The sequence below is a fragment of the Choloepus didactylus genome, chromosome 5 (assembly GCF_015220235.1).
Source record: "Choloepus didactylus isolate mChoDid1 chromosome 5, mChoDid1.pri, whole genome shotgun sequence".
In the NCBI taxonomy this organism is placed as follows: Eukaryota; Metazoa; Chordata; class Mammalia; order Pilosa; family Megalonychidae; genus Choloepus; species Choloepus didactylus.
The window spans coordinates 42,046,990-42,072,043 of NC_051311.1; the positions used below are offsets into that span (position 1 = coordinate 42,046,990).

General features: G+C 36.3%; 1 protein-coding gene across 1 annotated transcript in view; it reads right to left on the reverse strand.

The window, feature by feature from the left end:
• Nucleotides 1-25,054, reverse strand: part of CNTNAP2 (contactin associated protein 2) — a 2,391,149-nt gene that overhangs the window by 944,538 nt on the left and 1,421,557 nt on the right. The window contains exon 11 of the mRNA XM_037835931.1: nucleotides 4,768-4,874. Within this exon, the coding sequence (XP_037691859.1) occupies nucleotides 4,768-4,874 (107 nt within the window). The remainder of the gene's footprint in view (nucleotides 1-4,767; nucleotides 4,875-25,054) is intronic.

Sequence of the window (25,054 nt, forward strand, 5' to 3'; positions counted from 1 at the left end):
TGCTGAAACTTAACATTTTATAAGGAATAATCTACATTTTCACTTCTTGCTTTTAATTACTTTCTTGATTAATCTGTTTTATTATTCATTTGATACTTTTTACATACCTATATATAAATACATTGCAAATAATGAATCTACATTTAGTGTCTGCTTTTATTCTCTTTGCTTGTCTTCCCATTGAAGTTAGTTTTTCTGGTTCTCTTTACTTGTTCCAGTTTCTGAATATCTTCCTGAATGAATTAATAAGTGCAATAAAATGAATTTCAAGCACCTTATCTTTGTTAACTGAGGTCTTGCAACACATTCTGAACATGCTTACTATACATTACTACAAATAATGATATGGAAAGGCTCAAATAACTGTATTGCATTTTTACTGCCCCCAAGAGTCTACTCTGAGAATATTTTGCTTGCCATTATTTCCTAAAAGTAAAGTGAAGAGAAAGCAATGTATATAATCAGAGGGCTTAAATACTAGAGTTTTAGTTTTTAAGCATATTGAGAAAAGATTAAACCTCTCTCCTTTTCTTCCTCCCTCATTCACACACACACACTACACACCTAATGACCCCCTTCTCTCAACTGTAGGTTATATAGAAAGTCTTCTTTCAAAAGTACTTTGTAAATGGCAATGCAGTATTGGAAAGTTAATATTACAATTAGAGGATTAGCTTTCATTCAAAAATAGCTTTTGAAGTTCAAAGATCTAATTTTTATTTAACTCTTCTGGATAAAGTTATCATATTAAAGAAGGCACATCTGTATTTTACTAGTCAGGTGTGCATGTTACTTTTTAGTTTAATAGTTTTTAAACTCTGGCTTTTCAATTATTTTTTAAATTTTAGCTATACAACTTTCATTGACTTCATACCGTTTTCTTGTGGAGACACGGAAAGTTCCCTGGCTTGATAGGTTATACAGGGAGGCCACCTCCTAAGCATTGTGTGCCTGCAGGCAGGCACCAGGCTGGGAGAAGGCCAAAGCTTTGTGTGCCTAAAGGCAGGCACCAATTTAGATAAGGACATAGCCAGGCTCCTTCCGTGCTCCTGTCTCCTGCTCCTGCTGTCTCCTGTCTAGCCCCAAAGAGATTGTCCCTTGAGATCAAAGACATGCAATCACACCTTAAGGCTTTAGAAAAAATGCACTCTCCCTGAAATACTTGCGAACAGTCACGTAGGAGACTACCTTGTATGCTATAAAAACCTGTAGGAATGAGTAGAATAAAGTTTTCTTTTGCATAAACACAGAGACGGAGTCGGCTCCCTTCTTTCACAATTGGTGCCCCATGTGAGGAGGTCTTTTGTAAATGATAATAAATGAGCCAATAGATGATCCATTGGCACACTAAGCAAAATGTCATCCATATAGTGTATGAGTTTACATTCAGGGAATCTGTCACGAACTGGACATAAAGCCTGACTAACATAAGATTGACACATTGTAGGGCTATTTAGCATGCCCTGTAGCAAAACTTTCTAATGAAACTGCTGGGCGGGGGCCTCATTGTTAATGGCAGGTAAGGTAAATGCAAAATGCTTTCTGTCTTTAGGTTGTAAGGGAATAGAATAGAAACACTGTTTTAAATCAATTACAATTATTGGCCACTGCTGCGGAATGCAAGCAGGCAAAGGGACTCCCGGTTGAAGGGGCCCCATGTGTTCAAGACAAGCATTAATCACTTGTAAATCACACCAGTGGTGCCACGTCCCAGATTTCTTTTTTATGACAAAAATAGGAGAATTCCATGGGCTGGTAGATCTCTCGATGTGCCCAAGATTTAATTGCTCATGAACTAATTGACGAGCTTGATATAATTTCTGTGAGGTAAGGGGCCACTGCTCCACCCATACAGGTTTGTCTTGGAGCCAAGTTAAAGGCAAAGATTCAATGATAATTTTTGGAGCAGTGGCCCTTAGGATGAATTTGTCTGAATTGTCATATTCCATTGAGATAATAAGTCCTGTCCCCACAAATTAATAGGGATCAGTAAGATTGGAGGCTGAATTGTAGCAGAATGGCCTTCTGCATCGTGACATTCAAGGGGAACTGCACTTTGGGTGCTGGAATTTATTTCCCCAATTCCCGTAACCGGGGTATGCTGTAAGACTTTTGGCCAGGTAGGTGGCCAGGATTGTAAGCTAATGATAGAAATATCAGCACCAGTGTCAATTAAACCCTGAAAAGCTTGTCCCTGTATGTAAATGGTTCATGTAGGATGGCTGTGCTGAATTTTCTCAACCCAACACACTCTTGGTCCGGTGCTACCGAACCCTTCAGCGCCGCGCATGGCATTTTTAGCCTGCAGGATCCAAAAAGGTAATAGGAGCAATTTTGCAATAGCAGATTGAGCGGGTAAAAGAAGGATACCTGTGCAAGAAAGGAGAATTTGAATTTCACCACAATAATTGGTGTCAATAACACCCGTATGAACAAAAAGACCTTTAGAAGTTAGACTTGATTTTCCCAAGACCAATCCAACTAGACCATGAGGGAGTGGCCCATAAACATCGGTAGGAACTTTTCTAATGCCATGTGACTCCTTTATGAGTAATTCATGGAGAAAGGGTAGGTGCAATCCTGCACTGACGGAGGTGGCAGCCGCAAGGGCATCAACTCCGGGTTGTTTGGGTTGGTAACTTGATATACTGTTGGTCTCTGTTTGTTGAATTTTCTCAGGGGTGGTAAACAAGCCCACTGCTGTGGAGGTTGGAGTCTCCCTTTAACAAGGAGAAGAGATGCTGTAATTGATAAGTCGGATACCGAGCAAGGGATGGAGCCAGTTAATATTACTCAAGAGTTTTTGCAATTCATTGAGAGTAGGCTGATCAGAGATTTTAAGGCAAATATGCTGGGGTGCTATGTTAGCGCAGGACACTAAGTAGCCAAGATACTTCCAAGGTTCATGCATGCAAACTCAGTGGGTTTAAACCCCACTAACCGCAACCCAAGATTTGTAGTTCTCCTTTTAAATTTTGTGCGGTTGGCACAGTTTGCATTTGTGTGAAAAACCAGTGTCATAAAATAATATCTCTACTGAGAAATCTGATAATAAGAACTTTGACTCCCTCTCTCTATAGAGATCAAACAGCTAAGGAGCCTTATTGTTCTCATATGCCAACTAATAATTTATGTTCTAATGGTAAAAAGCCAGTTATTCCTTCTAATATAAAAGCATTTTAACAAAATTCCACCCTAAAACACTAAAATACAATTTCCAAATAAAAATTAAAGTCTCTTTTATCAAAATAACTTCTTGCACTCAACATATGTTAAATTTATCATGTCCTTGGTTGTTTAAAAATATTGTCTTCTCACTTTTAAAAAAAGCTGTCTTTTCCTTAACTTTAACTAAATAAAAAAAAATATATATATATACTGTTTCAAACCTAATAACTTTTAAACATTTTACTTTCTCAAGGTCAAACCCTAAAGAATATCTTTTTATTCCCAACAGTTACAAAGAATTTGTTCTTTCACCTTGGAAAATAAACTACTAAAAATAATTAAAGTCATGTAATATGTTATAAATTGCCAAAAAAATGTTTAGACAATGTTATAAAAATTAAAAACTTCTAACCTTCTTTTGGTTACTAATGTGCATAACATCAAACAACAATGTAATACTGCTAATTATAATTTCAGTTATTTTTAAAAGGTTATCTGTCACAAAACAGCCCAATGAAACCCTGGAGCCCACCATCCTGTTTCCCAGAGAACCAACGATGCTGCGCTGTAACAACTATACAAAGAAGGTACCTCCCAATGCTAACTCCAGTGCGGGTGGAACAGCCTAAGAAAACGTGGTGTCCGTTCCCGGAACCCCCATGGTATCCCTATGAATAAGCTTTGTGTCATTACACCAAATCGTAATCATAATAAAAAGGGGGGAGATGTGGAGACATGGAAAGTTCCCTGGCTTGATAGGTTATACAGGGAGTCCACCTCCTAAGCATTGTGTGCCTGCAGGCAGGCACCAGGCTGGGAGAAGGCCAAAGCTTTGTGTGCCTAAAGGCAGGCACCAATTTAGATAAGGACATAGCCAGGCTCCTTCCCTGCTCCTGTGTCCTGCTCCTGCTGTCTCCCGTCTAGCCCCAAAGAGATTGTCCCTTGAGATCAAAGACATGCAATCACACCTTATGGCTTTAGAAAAAATGCACCCTCCCTGAAATACCTGAAAACAGTCACGTAGGAGACTACCTTGTATGCTATAAAAACCTGTAGGAATGAGTAGAATAAAGTTTTCTTTTGCATGAACACAGAGACGGAGTCGGCTCCCTTCTTTCACATTTTCTGGCACATTATTTTTCTGATCTAAAAAAAGTGGCTAAATAGTAGTGATGGAACATGAGACAACCACTGTCCAGAAACTAAATGTTCAAATTATATTCTTTCTCTCTCTCTGATGAATTGATAAATGAGGATCCAGTCAGAGCCATCCCACTAACATAATTTTCCAAACAATCTCTCTGTGCAGACATGGCTTAGATACATAGAGGCAAATCTAAGATCAATGTTCCAATCTCATCCACATGTTTACAGAACACAGGAAGTGTTGGTTGTCTTTTTTCAATCATTAGTCATGAAACAATATATTTTGAGACAATGAGAATACTATTTTCTGGATGAGCTACAATGAAATCTGGGTTCTTCAGGAGTAAGTGATTTAGTACGTGGACTATTCAAGTTGCTGAGCTTTAAAGCACAGCTGAAGACCTGGGACCCTCACGCAATTACAAGATTAAAGTGAGATAAATTGGCACTCACAGTTGTGGCAGGTGGCCCCAGTGTATCCTGTCTCATCACAGGCGCATTTGAAACTGTCCCACGTTTGCGAACACTTTCCACCATGCTCACAGTGATTGGGCACACATCTGTCAGAGAAAGAGACAAGCAGAAATAAACCAATGAACAAATGAGATTTATGAATGGCCCAATTCCAAGTTGTCTGGGCAATATATCATTTCAATGCCAGTTTGCCTTACCAAGGCAATTAATCCTTGTTAGTTTAAGCAGATTAATATGATTCATGATGGAAGGTGCCAACTGCACAAAAGATGATGTATCACAGGCTTGGTGTTTTCCCATTTTTGAGTAAACAGAAGAAATTAACAAACGGTTGAGGGCTGCATTTGCATATCACAGATTCATTTTATTCTCCTTTTGCACAAAAACAAAGACACTAAGTTTCCTCCTGGTAAGAGATGGAAGTAAGCCATCTTGTTTCCTATTCTGTTCTCTCATTTACCAAAGCAAATACCAAGTTAGAGAGGGGTAATACTGAGTTTCTCATAGCAATTTGAGGTTTTAAATCATGCCATGGTAACAGGAATGAGAATGTACTTGCCTTGTAAGAAAAGATTTCTTTTGGCCATAAGAAAGAATGAAGTTCTGAGACATGTTGTGACAAGGAAACCTTGAAAACATTATGCTTAGTAAAATAAGCAAGACACTTAAGGACAAATGGTGTGATTTACAAGAGATATCTAGGGACAGAAAATAGATTAGGGGCTGCCAGAAGCTGGGTGGAGGGGAAAAAGGGAAGTGTATGTCTGGTGGATTAAAAAAAATATATTAACCTAAAATTGTGTTATAATTTCTCATTTTCCTGAGATACTTGAAAATATTATGTTGTCCACTGTCAATAAAATATGAACCCAGAGATGTGAACTTTTGAGGAATAAAATTGTACAACTCTGTGAAAAAAAATAAAGGATTGAGAATACAATAAAGAGAGCCAGATCTGAAAAAAAATTTTTTTTTCTACTTACATTTAGAGAAATAATTAGTTTGTTTCCTCCTTTAATTCATTTGTTTATTCATTGATTGGAACAACTACTTTGGAAAACTTTGAGTGCTCTACTAAAGCATCATGTCAAAAAAGGACAACCAATTGTAGGATATTAAACAAAATATTTTCTAATTTACTAGAGAAAAATAACTTTTAGAAAAGCAAAACATAAACTATGATAATTGAAGTGAAACTAGCATATTGATTAACAAAATGAGTATAAAATGTGTTACAGAGTCTCTGTAAGAGAAATGACTCGAAAAAAAAAAAAAAAAAAAAAAAGGGGAAAGGAAAAAAGAAAAGAACGTCTAGCCCAGTTGGGTAACCGAAGCTGCCTATTTAGGTAGGCAAGCATAACAGAGGGGAAAAGTACAAGGTTTGTGTTCAAATCTTTGCCTTTCTATTTATTACACAGGAGATTGTGGAACTTAATTTAACCTTTCTGAACCTTAGTTTACTCCTTTAAAAATGGGAATGGTAACATTTACCTTGATAAGTTGTTTCACAGTTTGGAGGTAATATTTTTAAAGCATACAATTAATAGGCAAGAAATAGAAGATCAATATAGGGGAGGTACGAATATCTGGATCACAGCTTCCGAGGGGAGACTTCATCCATAGCTAGAGTATACCCTAGCAATAACGTAGTTGAAATCTGCTCTGGAACACTCCTGCTTCACCAGCACAAACTCTTTATTTTTCCCCAGTCCCATCCCCTTATCATTCCCATCAATTCCTCTCTCTAACATCCCTACAATCTGATTCTTTATAAACCTGGTTAAGAAGTTCACAGATAACAAAGGTATTAATTATGTTTTAGGATTCACAAAAGAGTTCTAGATTTTAATGGGAAACTCTCTAAAATATAAAAGCTTCTTGGGTTAAAAAAAAGTAGAATCTATAATATACATCACAGTCTTTGCATTGATAGAAAGCCACCCTGTATGGAACCCCTTTAATCATGAGACCCAGATAGTTTCCTGCAGTAAAATCGGTTAGCATTGTCTGACCCTTGTTCTTGGTTTACCATCAACCATGTCTAAAGTCACTTTTAACAGAGCACAGCCCATTTTGGCATAAGGTCTCATGATTCTATGTAGGAGTGCTGTTCTTCCACAACTCCTTATGGACTTTCAGTTACGCAACATTTTTTGAGCACATGCTATATATACAGTACTGAGGGAAACAGAGGATGAATAAGAGTCTACTGTCTATGAAGAGCTGACAATCTATAAAATAGACACATCATATACGGGAAAACTATAAGTTGGAAATGAAAAATGGCACAATGCAGAGATAAATAAAATACTATGGAGTGTCACATGAGGGATCATATGCAGATTTGGAGCAAAATAAAGAGCCAGTGAATGCACAGGACTGTGTGAGAAGACAATGACAGGAAATGCACTGCTGGGAGAAAGTACAATATAAGCAAAGACATGATGGTGGATTATTATGAGATGCGAGTATGAAATTCATATGAATTCGGGGTTGGTGCTGTCAAGGCTACAAAGATGGTTCTTCTCTAAAGACCTTATAACCTAGTTGAAGGTGGAGGTGGGGGATAAGATTCATGCAAAACAAGGCAGAATTTGCTGAGTCACAAATGAGATATGAAATGCCATGGAAATTTGGATAATAGAGCACTTGTGGGTGTAGGATATACAAAGGATTTAACATAGTTTAGAATGGTTCATCTGAGTCTTAAAAGAGGAGTTGCATTTTCATATAATTAATATGTTGAAAATTCTTCCTAGTAAAGCAAGAGAAGGAAGCAATGGCAAGGAGGTAGAACAAGGAATGTGTGGGTGGCCCAGGGCTGTTAGCATTCACTCCCCTGAGCCCCTATGCTACTCTGAGGTCATAGGCGTGGAACTCAGCCTCTGGTTTTACATCCAGCAGCCCTGATTCTCCAAATCATGGTAGGAAGCAGTGGGACAGATACCCAAAAATAACAGAAAACTGAAACATCCTTGATACTTAATTCTGGAATGCAGTACATTACATGCCTTTGCCTGGTGTATTTACTTTCTAAATTATTGTGGGTTAATATTGGTTCAGCCTAATAGTGAAAGTAATTTACATCCATTCATTGTATCAATTAACACAAGAACACCTATCTTGGGAGTGTGTTGAGTAGCAAAGGAAAACGAGGGTGAAATCGAAATGTGCTCTAAATAACATACAAAGTAGAAAATTCACGTCTCAATGATAAAAAAGATTACTGTGTACTTTATGCACACACACACAGACACAAGAATCCTATAACCTTGATATGAGAATAACTGAATACTTCTAAAATTAATTATTAAGGATGTCTTTAAGTGCTTTTATTTAAGTGGAATTTTAATATTTTTATCATGTTTCTTATAATTTATGTTTTTTAAAATTGACATTATATTTATGCTGATTACTTGCATTTAATACTAAACGGTGGGAAATGTTTCCATATCAAGCTGATTTAAATGTAATTTCAAACCCTAATATTTTATCACCATATTTAAAAAAACATATATTAGGACAAGTTATCAAGAAAAAAATATGAATTAACCTAGCTTCTCCCTTCCTAATTATTTATTTCTTTTCCTGTATTCCCACAGAATCATTTGTATATGTCCAATATATGATTATCACTTTTAGCAAATTATTTGTTTGAGCACCTGTCGCTTCTAAATTATGAGACCCCTGAAGCTAGGGATTTTTTATCGTATGATTTTTTTCCATAAGTGACTAGTACACAGTGGATGCTCAATAAATGCTTATTGATTGCCCTCAGGAATGAAAGAATACAATGCTAGAAATTAACACCATGGAACCAAAGCAATTTCAGAGGAAATATTTATTTTTCTGGGAAAATTATGGATTTTTTAATATATGATTTTAGTTTTAAATCCAGATTCTCACTCAAATATACTAATTCCTTTAGTAGGCCACAGGAAATATATAATTTGTTTCATAGCAGGGCCTAGCTTGAAAGTTTGATTCTTATTAAAAATGAATCAAAAATGACTGGGCTGCTTTTACTCCAGAATTACTTGACCAAGATTAGGAACATATATGGGAGAAGCTGGCAGGAGTCAATTTGTTGTGATCAAAGGGTTTCAGAAGAACTGATGCATCCAATTAACTCTATCTCTAGAGAACTCTGACGTCTAAAACCCTTTCAGTTGGAATCATCCTTTCAGTTATGGCAATGCTTTTCAAAATGCTTTAGGATCAAAATGCATCACTTTTTCTAATGAAATTTATTTGTACCCCAATACATAAAACAAACAAAAGCTTTGCTTTGAAAGTTCAAATGTGTAACAATTTCTTAATATAGAATCGATCAATACTAGTACAGTGGCTGTTTTGATGGATGCAGCAATTGAATCCAGAGTTATGGATGACAGATGCAGTTTTATTTTATCCATAGCATCCTTTTATTTCTGCACTTGATTTTAATTGCAAAACATTGAGAAAACTGGGATTCACAGATATAAGTAACTGCAAATGATAACAGATTTATTTGTTTGTAGCAGCTCACTGTATAGTCTATGGATACTACTCAATTAAACAGGGATAGCAGAAGAAATTTTACTTCACATCTGAAACAGAAACATCAGTCTGACAGCATAACTGAAAGCGTTGGTAGTCTTCAAAGCACTTTGAGGTTGGTTGTGTGTTTTTCCCCCCTATGGTGGCTAAAACAGTTAAAATAGATATTTTTTAAATAAAATTCAAATCAAATTTGAGTGTTGCCTTTAAAACAACATTTGGGTCTGCAGAATCCAATATAAAAACCACAGAGTTTGAGTGCCAGGCAGGACCTCAGAAATCCATATGAAAATATGCTCACATGGCACCAAATCACAGCAGTGGAGTGTTTATCAGAATAGTTTGCTATTACTTAGATCAGAGTTCCTGGTACTCAAAAGCAGTGTTTCTCAAACATCTAAGTGCATAGGAATCACTTGAAAATCTTGTTAAAATGAGGATTCTGATTCTTTAAGTCTGGGGTGGAGTCTGAAATTCTATAATTCTAACAAACTCTCAGGTGCAATGTGCCTGGTCAGAGGACTACACTTTGACTAATAAGACTTCAAGGCATCTCAGGTCTCTGCAATGTTCTAAGAGAAAATTGATGACTCTGTGTAAACAAGACGAACAGCCCAAAAAGGAAGCAAAGACAAATCTGATCTCTTTAGACCTTACTCTTTTCATAGGCCTTCCTACCATTTTTTAAATGACGCATTCAGAATGGCATATAGTAATCTCTTAATTAGTAGGTTTCATTATTCCAGAATCTGGCCAAAGACCTCAGAACTCAGAGAAAGTGATCAATGAATATAATGGAAGTTTCATTTCACCTTAAAGTCAAGTTCAGCATTTTCATCCTCAGAATCAGTTTTGATTTCTCTCATTCTTATTTCTGATGTAGAAACCAGAACTAAGGTAGTTAATTTGCTTTTAGATTAATACAAATCATATATCTGTCAATTAAATATGCATTTTCTAAACTTGAGAAAGGAAAGGACTGTTTCTAGGTTATTTTGTGAACTCTTCAAAAATTCATCAAAGTGATTTATAAATCACCACTGAATGTATGATTTTATCTCTTCATCTCAGCTCCAAATTTTATTTTTGCTTATGAATTCAAGAAATGCGTTTAGAAGGTCTGTTTCCCTTGAATGCTATTTTTTTCCCTACTCTCAGCTGTCAGGAGTTATTTCCATAATCATAAGTAGAGATTTCTTCTGCATTACCTTCAATATTGATCTCAATAATATTTAGGACTTTTATTCTCAAAATAATTAGATTTCAATTTTAGTGTAAGGGATATTCTCTTTGGAGTATATTTCACTGACTTAATACTTCTGTTCAAACTGAAATTATGTAGAGAAATGATAATAATTCCAGTGACTAATTTAATATTTCATAGCTCCATAACTTAATTGTATAGTAACATAACCAGAAAAGCTAATGTTATATTGATGGTGCTCCTTCAATAAGCATTTATTTATGGAAATATTTAAATGCAGAGATATATTTTACTCTCCCTCCTACATTATGCCCAAATTTTCTATTGAAAAATAATCAAGCATGTTTAGCCCACATCTATCAAACAACTATACTTTTTTTTACATGAACATTATTAATCATTAATTAGTATTACTATATAAGCAACTTCACCTGGGTATTCTGCTTTATAAATCATTTTTATTATGATTAACCTGAGTCCATTTTATCTTACTTTGTTAATTTACCTACAGTTATAATTTTATAATGTACTAACCATTGTGTTATGAATAAAACATCTTTCATTGGATCACAAGATTTACAAAAGGAGGGGAACCCTGAAAGATCATTTTGTCCCTTCCCTGTCTCCAGGCTGAACAGTATTTAACCTAAGTAAATAATGGTAAAGTTTTTGAATCAGCCTATCCTCCTAATCCAGGCAATATACTCTAAAACAAACTTTGTAGAAATAAGGAATAAAGAAGTTTTACCCTACAAAGAAATTACATGTATCAGTTAAAACATAATTAGCTAGCCAGGTCTATATATGCCTGGTACTAAAAATACTGGTATTGTTCAGGCCACTTTTGTAGTAGTGTTCTGAGGTTTCAAGGAAAAAGTTAATCACTGAAAGAAAGTTGAGATTTAGGGAGCATGAAAAGAGAAGGAATACCTTTCTACATGGAGAGAAAGCAGGGTCTGCATTAGTTTCAGTAAGAGCAAAATGTGGATTGAAATAATGAATAGATGAATTTTACTCAAGCAGCAAGCTTGTATTCAGAAATGAGATCACAGCAGAGAATTATAGATGCTTACCCAAGAGCCAGTTGCCTTTCTTCCTTCTTACCAGCATCCTCATTTTGTTCAGGAGATTGGGTAACTTTGGACAGTGCATATAATTTTCAAGAAATTCCGAACTTTACACATGGGCAAAATAATGCTAGACCATCAGAGAAATACATGGTGGGTTGGTATTATGAATTCTAATAGAATAGTTTTAACTAACTTTGGGATTTAGAACATATTTTTTAGTAGCCATGGAGAGAAATTGGAGGTCCTTTAAAATTAAAGTTACTTGATAAAAACATATTTTAAGATATCAAGCAAGTAATAATATACAGGATGAACTAGAGAGGGGAAAATTAAGGGCCTAGAGATCAAGTGAAAAGCTGTTTTAATGTTCTAAGTAGGAGATCATAAAAATCGGTAGGGGGTGAGACTACAAAAGAAACAAAAGGATTGAAGGGGCTACATTATTAATTTATTACTTGTGGATAAATTAATTAAAAAGGCATCCAATATTTTGTGTTTAAGAACCAATGAAAAGCCTAAAAATCATAAGATAATGATATTTTAGTAAGAAGGTAATCAGTTTCGGTTTTAAAATTTTCAGTTTGAGGTTTTTTCCTCATATAATTAAAGATAGGGAAATTTCAAACTCTATCAAATCTTTTAGGACAGTAAGTTCTAAATTTAAACTCATAATCTGTTTCTTCTCCCAATATGAATTAAATTTAGAATAGCTGCAAAATATCATTCCTCCAAAAAAAGTTATTAAGCTGTATCTCAGTTGCATCAACTTCAGAAGAAAAAAATTAACAAAACGATGGTAACAAAAGAGACACAAGAAATATTATGTCAGAAAGGTAAATTATCTGAAATGCACAGGGATACATAGTACTGAGTTATACTAGTTTTAAAGTGTTAACTTTGAATCCCATGCTTCATACCTAATACTTCTTAACCATGGATAACTTTTCTACCTCTACCTCCAGTTGAGTCTTTATTACTAATTTCCAGGGCAGACTATGAAGATTTGGGATTAGGTGTAAACTAGGAGAGAAACAGAGTATATAGGGAAATGTTAGTGGAAGGGAGAAAGATGAGAGACCAATAGAAAGAAGAAGAGGTACCTCAAACTTAGGAGAATATCTTGGGAGAATACAACCAAAAACATTTGTACTGGGAAATTAGAAAAGTCACTATGAATTCTAAAATTTATATGTAAACATAAGCAAAAGAGATGGGAACATTTGGAAATGGAAACATGATGAGGTAATATTATCCCCAGTAGATGTTAAAAAATATATTATATGTATAGTAAATATAAACTAATAATTGGTGCATTAGAGAAGGACCAATGGAATAGAATTAGTAATCCAGAAATAAACCTAAAAACATATACAAGTTAAATATATTAACAGTAGCATGTTAAATCCATGGGGAAATATGGACTACTTAATAAATAGTGCAAGATAGCCAGCTACTCATCTGAGAGAGAACAGAGATCCCTGACTTCATTTTTCACAGCAAGATAAATTCCAAAAAAATGAAAGATTGAAATATAAAAAGGAAATAAAAAATAAAAAAGTATGGTGGAATGCTTTTTGTAAACGATAGTAATAAATAGAAGGCATTTCTAAATGAAGACAAACCCCAGAAACCATAAAGCAAAGAATAAATTTGATTATATAAATATTTTAAAAATATATATGGAATTAAATATATATATCTGTGTGGCCGAAGATAATTAAATTTAAAGAGTAACAACAAATTGGGAAGTATTTTTGATAAGAATAGGAAATAATTCAATTAAAACATGAGCAAAGGGCATAAATGGGGCAATTTACGAAAAGAGAAATACACATGATTTTTAAACTTCTGGAAAAATGAGCATCATCACTCAAAATCAAAGTAGCACAAATGAAATCTTCACATATCATCTCTCTGATTTTTTACTGGAAAAGGCCTTCTTGGGTACTCTAAATCAGAGTGCTAACTCTTTGGAGGACTTTTTGATAAAGTCTATAATTTCAAATGTGCATATATTTTGACCTACCTATTTCATGTGTAAGAATTATCTCACATATGTACTAGTGTTTAAGAACCAAACACTAGTATTTAAAATAATGTTTATTGCAGCATTGATTAGGAACTTGCAAAATAAATTAAGGCAGTCCGTACTGTGATACCCTGGGAAGCCATTAATAAGACAAGGCAGATGTACGTATTTTGATAAGGCACAAACTCTAAGATATACTGCTTGAGAAAGAACACAAGAGGTATCGAGCAGTGTTTCTCCTATGCCTTCATTTGTTTTAAATGGCAATTGCTCTGGCTGTTGTGTGGATAGTGAATTGCATGTGTGAAGCATGAAGTTTGCTCCTCCAGGATCACTCTTCCTTCTCCACTCTGCTCATAGCCCCATCAGGCAGACTACATTGAGAAATCCTAAACCCTTTGACTTTCCATTGGCTTTACTCAATGGGGAACCTAGGCAGGAATTCAGGGAGAGGAAGAAAAGCTGTAGGTCATAGTATTTGTGAGGACCTTGTGAGGTCACCTCAGTCAGTCTGGCCGTGTCCTTCAATAGAAGGTTACTTCTCCTCTCAAGGTTGGCCTCTGCTATGCTATGCTTCTGAGTTCTCTATTCTTTCCCTCCCCCGGCACCGTTGGGCCTAGAGATGGTGCCTGCTCTGGGCTGCTAGCCCTGGATTCCTGTGATTTCCTTTGTAGTTCCCCTATGTCCCTTATAATCAATCTCTTTGTAAATAAGTCTTATTTGAATTATCTTAATTTAAGTGGGTCAGCTGTTTCCTTTTGGAACCCTGACTGATACAAGTAGATATAGAGAAAAAAGAATATTTACATATGCATGTAACATATGTATACATTTAGTCAGACATAACTATTCTTGTATATGAATAGAATATTTCTGAAGGAAATGGATTAGTTACCATAAAAGTGATTGCGTCAGAAAGAATCTGAAGTAGGAAAAAACTATATTTCACCATATGCCCTTTTGTATTATTAAAAATATTAAATAATAGGCACTCATTTTCTTAATTAAAACAATTAAATAAAAAAATAAAGAAGGTGCTTGTACCTATATCCCAACTAGAGCAGAACTTTCCAGGTTTCTGCCTCTATATAAAAATACCTTGTCTGTATGTATGTGCTCTGTATCCTATCTCTGGCTTTTTCAAGCGCATAACTCATTTAGTCACTTTTCCCCAGAATCATCAAGTTTTTCCTATCCTGAATCATTCCCATTCATGTATCTCCCATAAAGAAAATAAACTAAAACTCTCTTTTTGACTCCATATGCCCCTGAAGTTCCTGATCTGTTTTTCTAATCCTTTTCATAGCCAAAATTCTTGTTTAAGCAAGCTCTTCACACTTCAATAAACTCCAGTTTCATCTGTCCACAAAAACACCTTTTGTCAAAGGGATTCACAACTCCAAGTTTCCAGCCTATGAATATAATTAAACTCAATATTGGCCCAAGTCGACCTCTCTTTACTGTTCCCTCTTTCACCCCCTATTAATGTGTTGCACTTCCTCAAGGCTCAATCCTTGGCTCTCTCTCTTACTATGAAAGTTCCAAGTTTTCATTTAGTTCAGACTTTGAGAACTTTAGCCCTGTATATCCAACTGTTTCCATATCCACATGGATGTATCAGAGGCATTACAAAGTTATCATGACCAAACATTTTTTTTCAAAATTTTACTCCCAAGCTTTGTTATTCCTTTGTTCATCCTCATCTGTTAGTAGTGCAACAATCTGTATAGTTGCTCACTCCAAGAAACCAGAAGTCACTCTTCAGATCTCTCTTTCAATCACAAAGCTTTAAGCAAAGCTTTGTGAGTTAAACTTCTGACACTTGTCTTGAATCTGTCTACTTTTCTGTGTCTCAATCATCTGAGTCAAAGACATCATCATCTTTCTCCTGGATTAAAATACTTCTTTACTGATGCAGGCCTCTCCATTTTTGCTTCATATCAATTCATTCCCAACAAAATGTCAATCATCTCTAATATCATAGATCCAAAACCTTCAATGGATTTTCTTTGCATTTATGAAAAATCCAAGCTCCTATAATGTTCTGTATGACCTGCTCTCTGCCTACTTCTCCTTCACCATCCCCTACTTCTCTTCCTCCTTTTCATTTCTCTAATGGGTCATGCTCTTTCCTGCCTTTGAGCCTTTGCATAAGCTCTTCCTTTGTCTAATGAATTCTTTGTGTCAATCTTCACAAAACTGTTCTTTGTTTTGTTTCTTCAACCGTCAACTGAAATGTACTTTCTTCAAAGATGCCTCTTGTAACTTCTCAATCTGAAATAGCCAGCACCTTCATCTCTACCACCATTTTTCACTCTTGTTTCTTTGTTTATTGATAGTCTCCTCCATTGGAACTGCTTTCCATGGTGGTAGGGACTATGTCTGTTTGTTCATTACTCTTTATCTGTTGCCTAGAATACTGTGTAGCATTGAGTAGGTGTGTTCACTAAATAATTGTCCAATGAATTTTGAATATTTGATACAGATCAGTTTAAATAGTTGGAAATGACTCTTAAAACCATTTGCTAATAAATGAATGCATAGAAACAAAAAAGGTCTCAAGGTGCTGCATTTTAAGTAAATTTTGAAATATATAATACAATAGTACAATAAATCAAATTATTGTATCAAAGACTTCACATAATTTTCCCATGTGTCAGAATGCTATTTCATTTATACGTGAAGAAAACACACTTAACAAAGGCCCTTTAATTGCAAAAATAATGATGGCTTTATATATTAATAGAAGTATTAGAACAGCAAGATGGAACATGGGGAAACCAACTAGCCAAGCAAAGACAATGCTTCAATGAGCTAATCAGTACATAAGAAACATCAAATATATATTAAAAGAGAAACTACTAAGAGAATGAAGACATCATAAATTTAGAGAGGACTTTCGTTAAAGAAAGTAATAGTATGAGTAATCTTTAATAGATACCATCACACTATGTTTTCTTAAAAGAGAATGATATAACTATTATAAAAGAAGTGATGTTATCCATGAAGTTACCATGCAAATAGTAGCATAACTTTTTTATGGTTTATGCTTTCAAAAGCTTATAAACTGTTGACACTATTTAAATAAATGACTGTTGTAAACTTAACAAAATAGAAAATTTACATTTAAATTGTACTGTCTGTAGGTAGGGCAAGATGGCAGCATGGGGAGGGGTAGAATTTAGTTAGTCCTTGTTCTGGTTTGCTAATGCTGCCATTATGCAAAATACCAGAAATGGGCTGGCTTTTATAAAGGGGGTTTATTTGGTTACAAATCTATAGTTTGAAGGCCATAAAAATGTCCAAATTAAGGCATCAATCTGAGTTTACCTTCCCTGAAGGAAGGTCAATGGCATCTGGAAAACTGGGAAGGCAGGTGGCTGGTGTATGCTGATCCCAGGTTGTGTTCCAGCTCCCTCTCAGTTCCTGTGCATTCTTCAAAATATTGCTCTTGGGGCATTTGTCCTCTCTTAGCTTCTCCAGAGCAAACTCTGGGCTAGCATCTCCAATGTTTCAGCAAAAGTCTTTCAGCAGCTGTCTCCAAAATGTCTTTCTCAGCTGCTCTCCAAAATGTCACTCTCACTTGCTCTGAAGTCCTTCTGTTTGTGAGCTCTTTCATAGGACTCCAGTGATTAAATCAAGACCCAACCTGAATGGACAGGGTCCATATCTCCATGGAAATTATCCAATCAAATGTTTCACTCACAGTTGATTGAGTCACATCTCCATGGAAACAATCAAAGGATTCCAACCTGATCAACACTAATATATCTGCCCCCACAAGATTGCATCAAAGAACATGGTGTTTAGGGGAACATAATACATCCAAACCAGCACAGTCCTCTAAAGCAACTAGTAAATAGCCAGAAACAATGAGTAACTAGTCCAGAGCAGCTTCTGGGGGACACCCATAACTGGATACACATCATACACCAGTCTGGAATGGGTGAAACGGCTGAGATTGCAGCATAGAACTGTAAGTAAAACTCCCCAAGCTGAGGAGCTGGCACCCCTCCCCCACTGTCATGGCAGGCTGAGTTGCAACACTTCCCTGTGGGAAAAAGAAGCTGTCTTCTAGGAGTAATGGAAAGTAATTCAACCAAGCCCCAATGACAGTTTCAATTAAGAAATATGGACTACTGAATACAAGCTACAAGCATAGATAAACCCAGAGCAAGCAAGAATGGAACTCTGAGGTCTCTCCTGGCAGAGGGGAGGTAGGGCTGACAGAAAAAAAATAATCATAATAAATAAAAGCAGAGGCTTTTGGAGACAGCTGAGCTCAGAATACTGGAAAATGACTGTGTCCCAAGAAAATGGACATAGAAAACTGAGTACCAACCCTGGTCGACCAGTGAAACTGGAAGGCTGGGAATGGGCTCTGAAAGAGGATTTCTTTCTTGTTTCTTTTTTTTCCCTATATTCTAAGTAGCTCAGTAGAGAAAGCCTCAGGCATTTTCAGTTGCCAGTGCTGTCTGAGGCAAGGGGGGAGTTAAGAGAGAGAGACAAAGGAGAAATTCAAGGATAGCAGATAATTCCTTAAAGGGTTTATCTTCCCTAAGAAAAGGGGGAGGGGCCCAACTCAAGTGGTTGCCCTCCCTCAGAGAATTCAGAACCCAGGGCCTGGGGGTAGGGGCAGGGATAGAAAAAACTTAAGCTTGGTTCCTGACCCCCTTGGTGCCTGGCAGGGACAGGGTCTGCTGAGACTTAAAGACACTGCACCTCTTTACACCAGTGGGGAGCTGTGGGCTGACAAATGCCAGTTTGAATGTATTATGTTCCCCCAAATGCCATTATCTTTGATGCAATCTTGTGGGACAGACATACTGGTGGGGATTAAATTGGAACATTTGCATTAGGTTGTTTGCATGGAAATGTGCCCCACTCAACTGTAGGCAATAATTCTGATGAGATATTTCCATGGAGGCATGGCCCCACCCATTCAGGGTGGGCCTTGATCACTGGAGCCATATAAATGAGCTGACAAACAGAAGGAACTCAGTGCCACTGAGAGTGACATTTTGAAGAGGAGTTACAGCCAAGAGGGACACTTTGAAGAACGAACAGGAGTTGCAGATGAGAGACAGCTTGAAGACGGCCATGGAAAGCAGACTCTTGCTCTGGAGAAGCTGAGAGAGGACAAATATCCCAAGTGCAACTAAGAGTGATATTTTTGAGGAACTTCAGCCTAGAGAGGGACGTCCTGGGAGAAAGCCATTTTGAAACCAGAACTCTGGAGCAGATGCCAGCCACGTGCCTTCCCAGCTAACAGAGGTTTTCCAGACACCATTGGCCATCCTCCAGTGAAGGTACCCAATTGCTGATATGTTACCTTGGACACTTTATGGCCTTAAGACTATAACTGTGTAACCAAATAAACCCCCTTTATAAAAGCCAATCCATTTCTGGTGTTTTGCATTCCGGCAGCATTAGAAAACTAGAACAAATGGGAATAGCACAGAATCTAGAGGCCTCACAGGAAGGTCTGACAACCTTTTGGGTCTCATCCTCAGGGATGATTACACCCGCCTGAGACCTGGGCCCATCTGGTGCAGGAAAATCTGATTGGGTAATCAAGGAAACCAGACACCTAGATAACAAAAAAAATTAGGAGTCACATTAGGAAAAATGAAGATATGACTCAGGCAAAGGAACAAACTTGCACTTCAAATGAGATACAGGAGCTGAAACTACTAATTAAAAATGTTCAAATAAATCTTCTTAATCAAATCAACAAGCTGAAGGAAAATGTGGCAAAAGAGATGAAGGATATAAAGAAGACACTGGGTGACCATAAAGAAGAATTCATAAGCTTGAAAAAACAAATGGCAGAACTTATGGGAATGAAAGGCACAATAGAAGAGATGAAAAACACAATGGAGACATACAACAGCAGATTTGAAGAGGCAGAAGAAAGGATTCATGAACTGGAGGACAAAACATCTGAAATCCTACACACAAAAGAATAGATAGGGAAAAGAATGGAAAAATATGAGCAGCAGCTCAGGGAATTGAGTGACAAGAAGAAGCACATGAATGTACGTGTCAATGGTGTCCCAGAAGAAGAGCAGGGAAAAGGGCAGAAACAAGAATGGAGGAAATAATCACTGAAAATTTCATATTTCTTACGAAAGATGTAAAATAAAGATCCAAGAAGTACAGCATAACCCAAACAGAATAGATAAGAACGCACCTACACCAAGACACTTAATAATCAGATTATCAAATGTCAAAAGACTAAGAGAGAATCCTGAAAGCAGCAAGAGAAAAGTGATCCATCACATACAAAGGAAGCTTGATAAGACTATGTGTGGATTTCTCAGTTGAAACCATGGAGGAAGAAGGAAGAGGTGTGATATATTTAAGATACTGAAAGAGGAAAACCACCAACCAAGAATCCTATATCCAGCAAAACTGTCCTTCAAAAATGAAGGAGAGTTTAAAAGATTTACAGATAAACAGATAGTGAGAAAGTTTGTGAACAAGATACATGCTCTACTAGAAATACCAAAGGGAGCACTACAGGCAGATAGGAAAAGACAGAATAGAGAGGCTTGGAGAAGAGTGTAGAAATGCCAGTACAGATAAAAAGAGAAAGAGAGAAAATAAGGTATGACATATAAAATGACATATAAAATAAAAAAGACAAAACAGTATACAATAGACATTACATTCAGTGAAATTAGCCAGAAACAAAGAGACAATACTGTATTGTCTCACTAATAGGAACCAACTTTAATAAGTGAAGCTTGAAAGTTTAAGTTGAGAACACAGGTTATCAGGAGAGAGAAAGAGGGTAGAGATCAGGCATCTCATGCTGAAGGAGTATAGAATGTTCAACAGGATTGATTGTATAGATCCAGAAATAGATAGCACAATACTGTGTGATGGTAGCACAATATTTTAAATACTCTGAACAAAGAAGAGTGTGAGTATAGGTGAAAGAGGAAGGCTAGGGGCATATATGATACCAGAAAGAAAGATATAAGATAAAGACCAGGATTGTACAATTTAGTGAAACCTAGAGTAGTCAGTGATGGTGATCAAGTGTACTAATATAAGAATGCTTTTACATGAGGGAGAACAAATGAACGTCAACATTGCAAAGTGTTGAAAACTGGACGATACATGGGAAAAAATACAATCAATGGAAACTAGAGTCTATACTTAACAGTAACATTGTAATATGCTTCCATTAATTGTAACACAGGCAATATACCAAAGCTAAATGTCTATAAGAGGGGGGTATAAGGGAGTGGTATGGGATTCTTGGGGTTGTTGAAGTTATATGAACTTTTAATTGTATTTTATTTTACTTTTACATCTTTTTTATTCTTCATTGTTTTCTATTCTTAACCCTTCATTGTGGAAGAAATGGAAGTGTCCTCATATAGATTGTGGTGATAAACGCATAACTATGGGATTATACCAGGAATCACTTAAGAGGGATTGTATGGGGTGTGAACAAAAATGTTTAAAAAATAAACAGAGGGAAACAAGTGCTGGAGAAAATGTGGAGAGAGGCATGTACCTGTTCACTGTTGGTGGGGAAGTAGAATAGTGCACCCCATCTGGAGGGCAGTGTGTTGGTTCCACAGGACGGTAAGTATGGGGTTGCCATTTTGTCCTGCAGCCCTGTTATTGGTTGTATCCTGGGAGGAACTGAGAGCAAGGACACGAGTGGACATTTGCACACTGGTGTTTATGGTGGCAGTATTCATGATTTGCAATGGATGCAGGTGGCCTAAGGGTATGTTGACTGAAAAACTGAATGGTGAACTGTGGTGTATACATACAATAGAATACTGAGTGGTGGCAAGGAATGAAGTTGTGAGGAATACCACTAGGTGAATGGACTTTGAGGACAGTAGGTTGAGTGAAATAACCAGAAATGAAAAGACAAACATTACAGTGCCTCAACTAATATGGACTAACAATAATGTGCAAACTCTGAGAATTGAATCTCAGAGCAGGATTATCAGGGGAAAGCTTATTGTAAAGGTTCCTAGATTGTAAGTTCTTCCAGCAGTCACATCTATTCATGAGTTGTAACAGTTATTTCTAATTTCTGAGATGCTGAGCTGTTTGTGAATGTCCTGGTCAGTCCCTGGAGTTTTGGATGTCTGTGTGGCACCTGAGACTCAGCCAGGGTTCAGCAGCTATGAATGTTGGCATTGCCCCATACAGCAACTGTTAATGAGGCTGAAAAGGAGATCAGACTTGGATTGGAGATATGAACGAAATGGACTTGGTTGAGATTGGAGTAGATCAGACCAAAGGGTAGAGGATGATATTAACTTTGTTTTAAAACTTCAGCTTATATGTGGGCCAAAGAAAGAGATGTTTATTTGGTGCAAAATCTATATTTTCTGTAGCACAAAATATAATTTAACTTGTATGGTCAGTTTACGCAAACACCATAATTACATGGAATCTCGAATAGGGAATGAGATCTGGTTGGTTTGTACAAGTTAGTATGAAGCCCTAATACATCCCAGAGTAATTTGGGCAGAGAATAAAAAGTATTTTCAATGCCCTCTTGAGGGACTGGAGAAAAATGTGGAACTATTAAACTTCCCTAGCTGGGGAATTCCTGATATTCTCACCAGCATTGGAGACTAGCAGTTTAGTAGGCTGAGCCCTTGATCTTTGGGCTTGCCCTTATGAAGCTTGTTACTGCAAAGGAGAGGGAAAGCCTACCAGAGAACCTGTTTTGTTGCTTAGAAGTGGCCTCTCTCTCTAAGCCCACTAGGCAGGTAAACTCACTGCCCTCTCCTCTACGTGAGATATGACTCCCAGGGGTATAAGTCTCCCTGGCAATGTGTGACATGACTCCCAGAGATGAGCCCAGCTCTGGTGTCTTGGGATTGAGAATGTATTCTTGATCAAAAGGGGGAAGAGAAATGAAACAAAATAAAGTTTCAGTGGATGAGAGATTTCAAACGGAGTCGAGAGGTCATTCTGAAGGTAACTCTTATGCATTATGTAGATATCCCTTTTTAGTTTTCAGTTTGTTAGAATAGCTAGAAGGAAATATGTGAAACTGTTGAACTGCAACCCAGTGTTCTTGATTCTTGAAGATGATTGTATAACTATATAGCTTATATGGTGTGACTGCATGATTGTGAAAACCTTATGGCTCACATTCCCTTTATCCAGTGTATGGACAAATGAATAGAAAAATTGGGGCAAAAAGTAAATGAATAATGGGGGAGAGGAGGAGTATCAGATGTTTTGGGTGTTCTTTTTTACTTTTATTTTTATTCTAATTTTTATTTTTATATTTTGGAGTAATGAAAATGTTCAAAAATTGATTGTGGTGATGAATTATGATACTGTGAACAACTGTTGTACATTTTGGATGATTTTATGACATGAATATATTTCAAAAACATTGAATTAAAAAAACAAACAAAAAAAAAAACAAAAAAAAAATGTACTATCTAAACTGGAGTATCTCTTTTAATTGGTGTGCCACTTCTTACAACCCTTAAGTCATATCCATAAACATTTCCTCAGATAGGCCACATTGTATTTGGATCTCCCAAATGTTCACTAACAAGAACATTTAAGATGTCTTATTTTCGTGTAATCAGATGGAAAAACTATCACACATGCTGAAGCCAGTATTCTAAAAAATATAGAGATGCAAATGATTTCTGAAAGTCCAACATACACAGATACATTAACTCAAAGAAAAATATTTTCCTAAGACAGAAAGGTATTATTAATACGTGTTGTTTTCCAGCTTTCACATTGTTTTCATTTCAGATGTTCATGCTTGCTCTCTCACTCTCTCTCCCTGCCCCCCCACACATACACACACTCACAATCACATACTCACACACAAGCTAGATATGGTTATCTTCTTTAAATTTTCTATTAAATGTTGACCTTGTATTTAGGAGACAAAGTAAGGTGTTGCTCCTACCCCCTCCCAAAATTAGCCAGTGAAGAGTAGAACCAACCAATGAAGAGATTTCATTATTACATAATGTGCTAAATGAAGACTCCCATGACTTTGGAATACAGGATACCCAGCGATTTCCAAAAAACACATAGACATTTGGTCCAAGACTTTAAAAACTGGAACTGACCCAGTCAAACCAAAGAATCTGATCAATTTTAAAGATGGTAAAACAGAATGGATTAGCGTCTGCTCAAATATTGGTGACAAGACTGCTGCTTTATGCTTTAATTGAGCACTCTGTATACCATGTGGACATGATCTAATTTTTTTTTAAAGTCAGCAGTCCAGATGTGAACTCAAATCGCTCTGCTAGAATAAGCTATTCATGTGTGTACAATTGTTAGCAGAAATTATTACCAACACTATGATTTATAAGAGCTGTAGATAGCTGAAAACCTCACATGAAATATATATTAGGAGAGAATTATTGTAATTGAACCTCTTGGCAATGTACATTGTTTATGCAGTCTTAGATATAGAATGCTACATTCATTCCTACGAATTTTGTGGAGTATCTTTTAACTTTTGTTCCAAATCTTACGTTAATAAAACATTTTATACATGTGTACGTTTTGTTGTTGTTTCAGTTTTTTAATTAATTCTACAATTCATATCTATTAACTACTCCTGTTTTAAAAGAAAATTCAAACCAGTGAAAGAGTAACAAAAGTTTAGATCTAGAAAGAATCATAGAGCAACTTACTTAATTCCTTTATTTTATAGATAAAGAAACTAAAAACTATGGAAATTAGGTGACATTAAGGGAACCAAAGGTCACAGAGCATATTTGTGGCATAGTTAGGACTTTTACACAGATGTCTGTCTAGCACTTTTTAAACAACACCAAGTTGTCTTAAGTTACAATTGAGAATCATAGCTGCACACTAGAAGTCTTTGGAGGCACATACTATGTAGACAATCAATTCTTATGCCCCAATAAAGAAACAAGAAAAACATGTATCTGGTTTTTTTTTCCAAATAATTCAAATGCTTTTTAACTAGACATGTATTCTCCACTGTCTGGTCCTATCACTTTTTAACACTGAATCCAAATAAGTTTACTACGATTATGCAGAATTTTAGTATTTACACAATGAAGACTTTGAAGTATTTCTGACATTATTTTTATAACTGATTCCATACAAATAGTATGGTAAACTATTTAAACAATTGTTAAGGTTTTTTCATTGTTCTTGCTGTTTAACTTAATTGTTCTGGAAAACATGCTAGCCTCTTTGGAAGGCAGTGTTTGTTGTAAACTGAGATGGTTATAAATCTATAAAAAGCAGTTTGTGACAGATATTCTTTGCTGAAAGTCTACAGATTTTGACTCTCTATGGAATAAAGAAAGAGACCTATACTAGTGGAGATGGAGGATTTGAAAAAGTTTGAGAGAAGGCAGGGAATTAAGGCTTAAGGTCCTTTAGGAGGCCAGAGGATACTGGATTAACAGT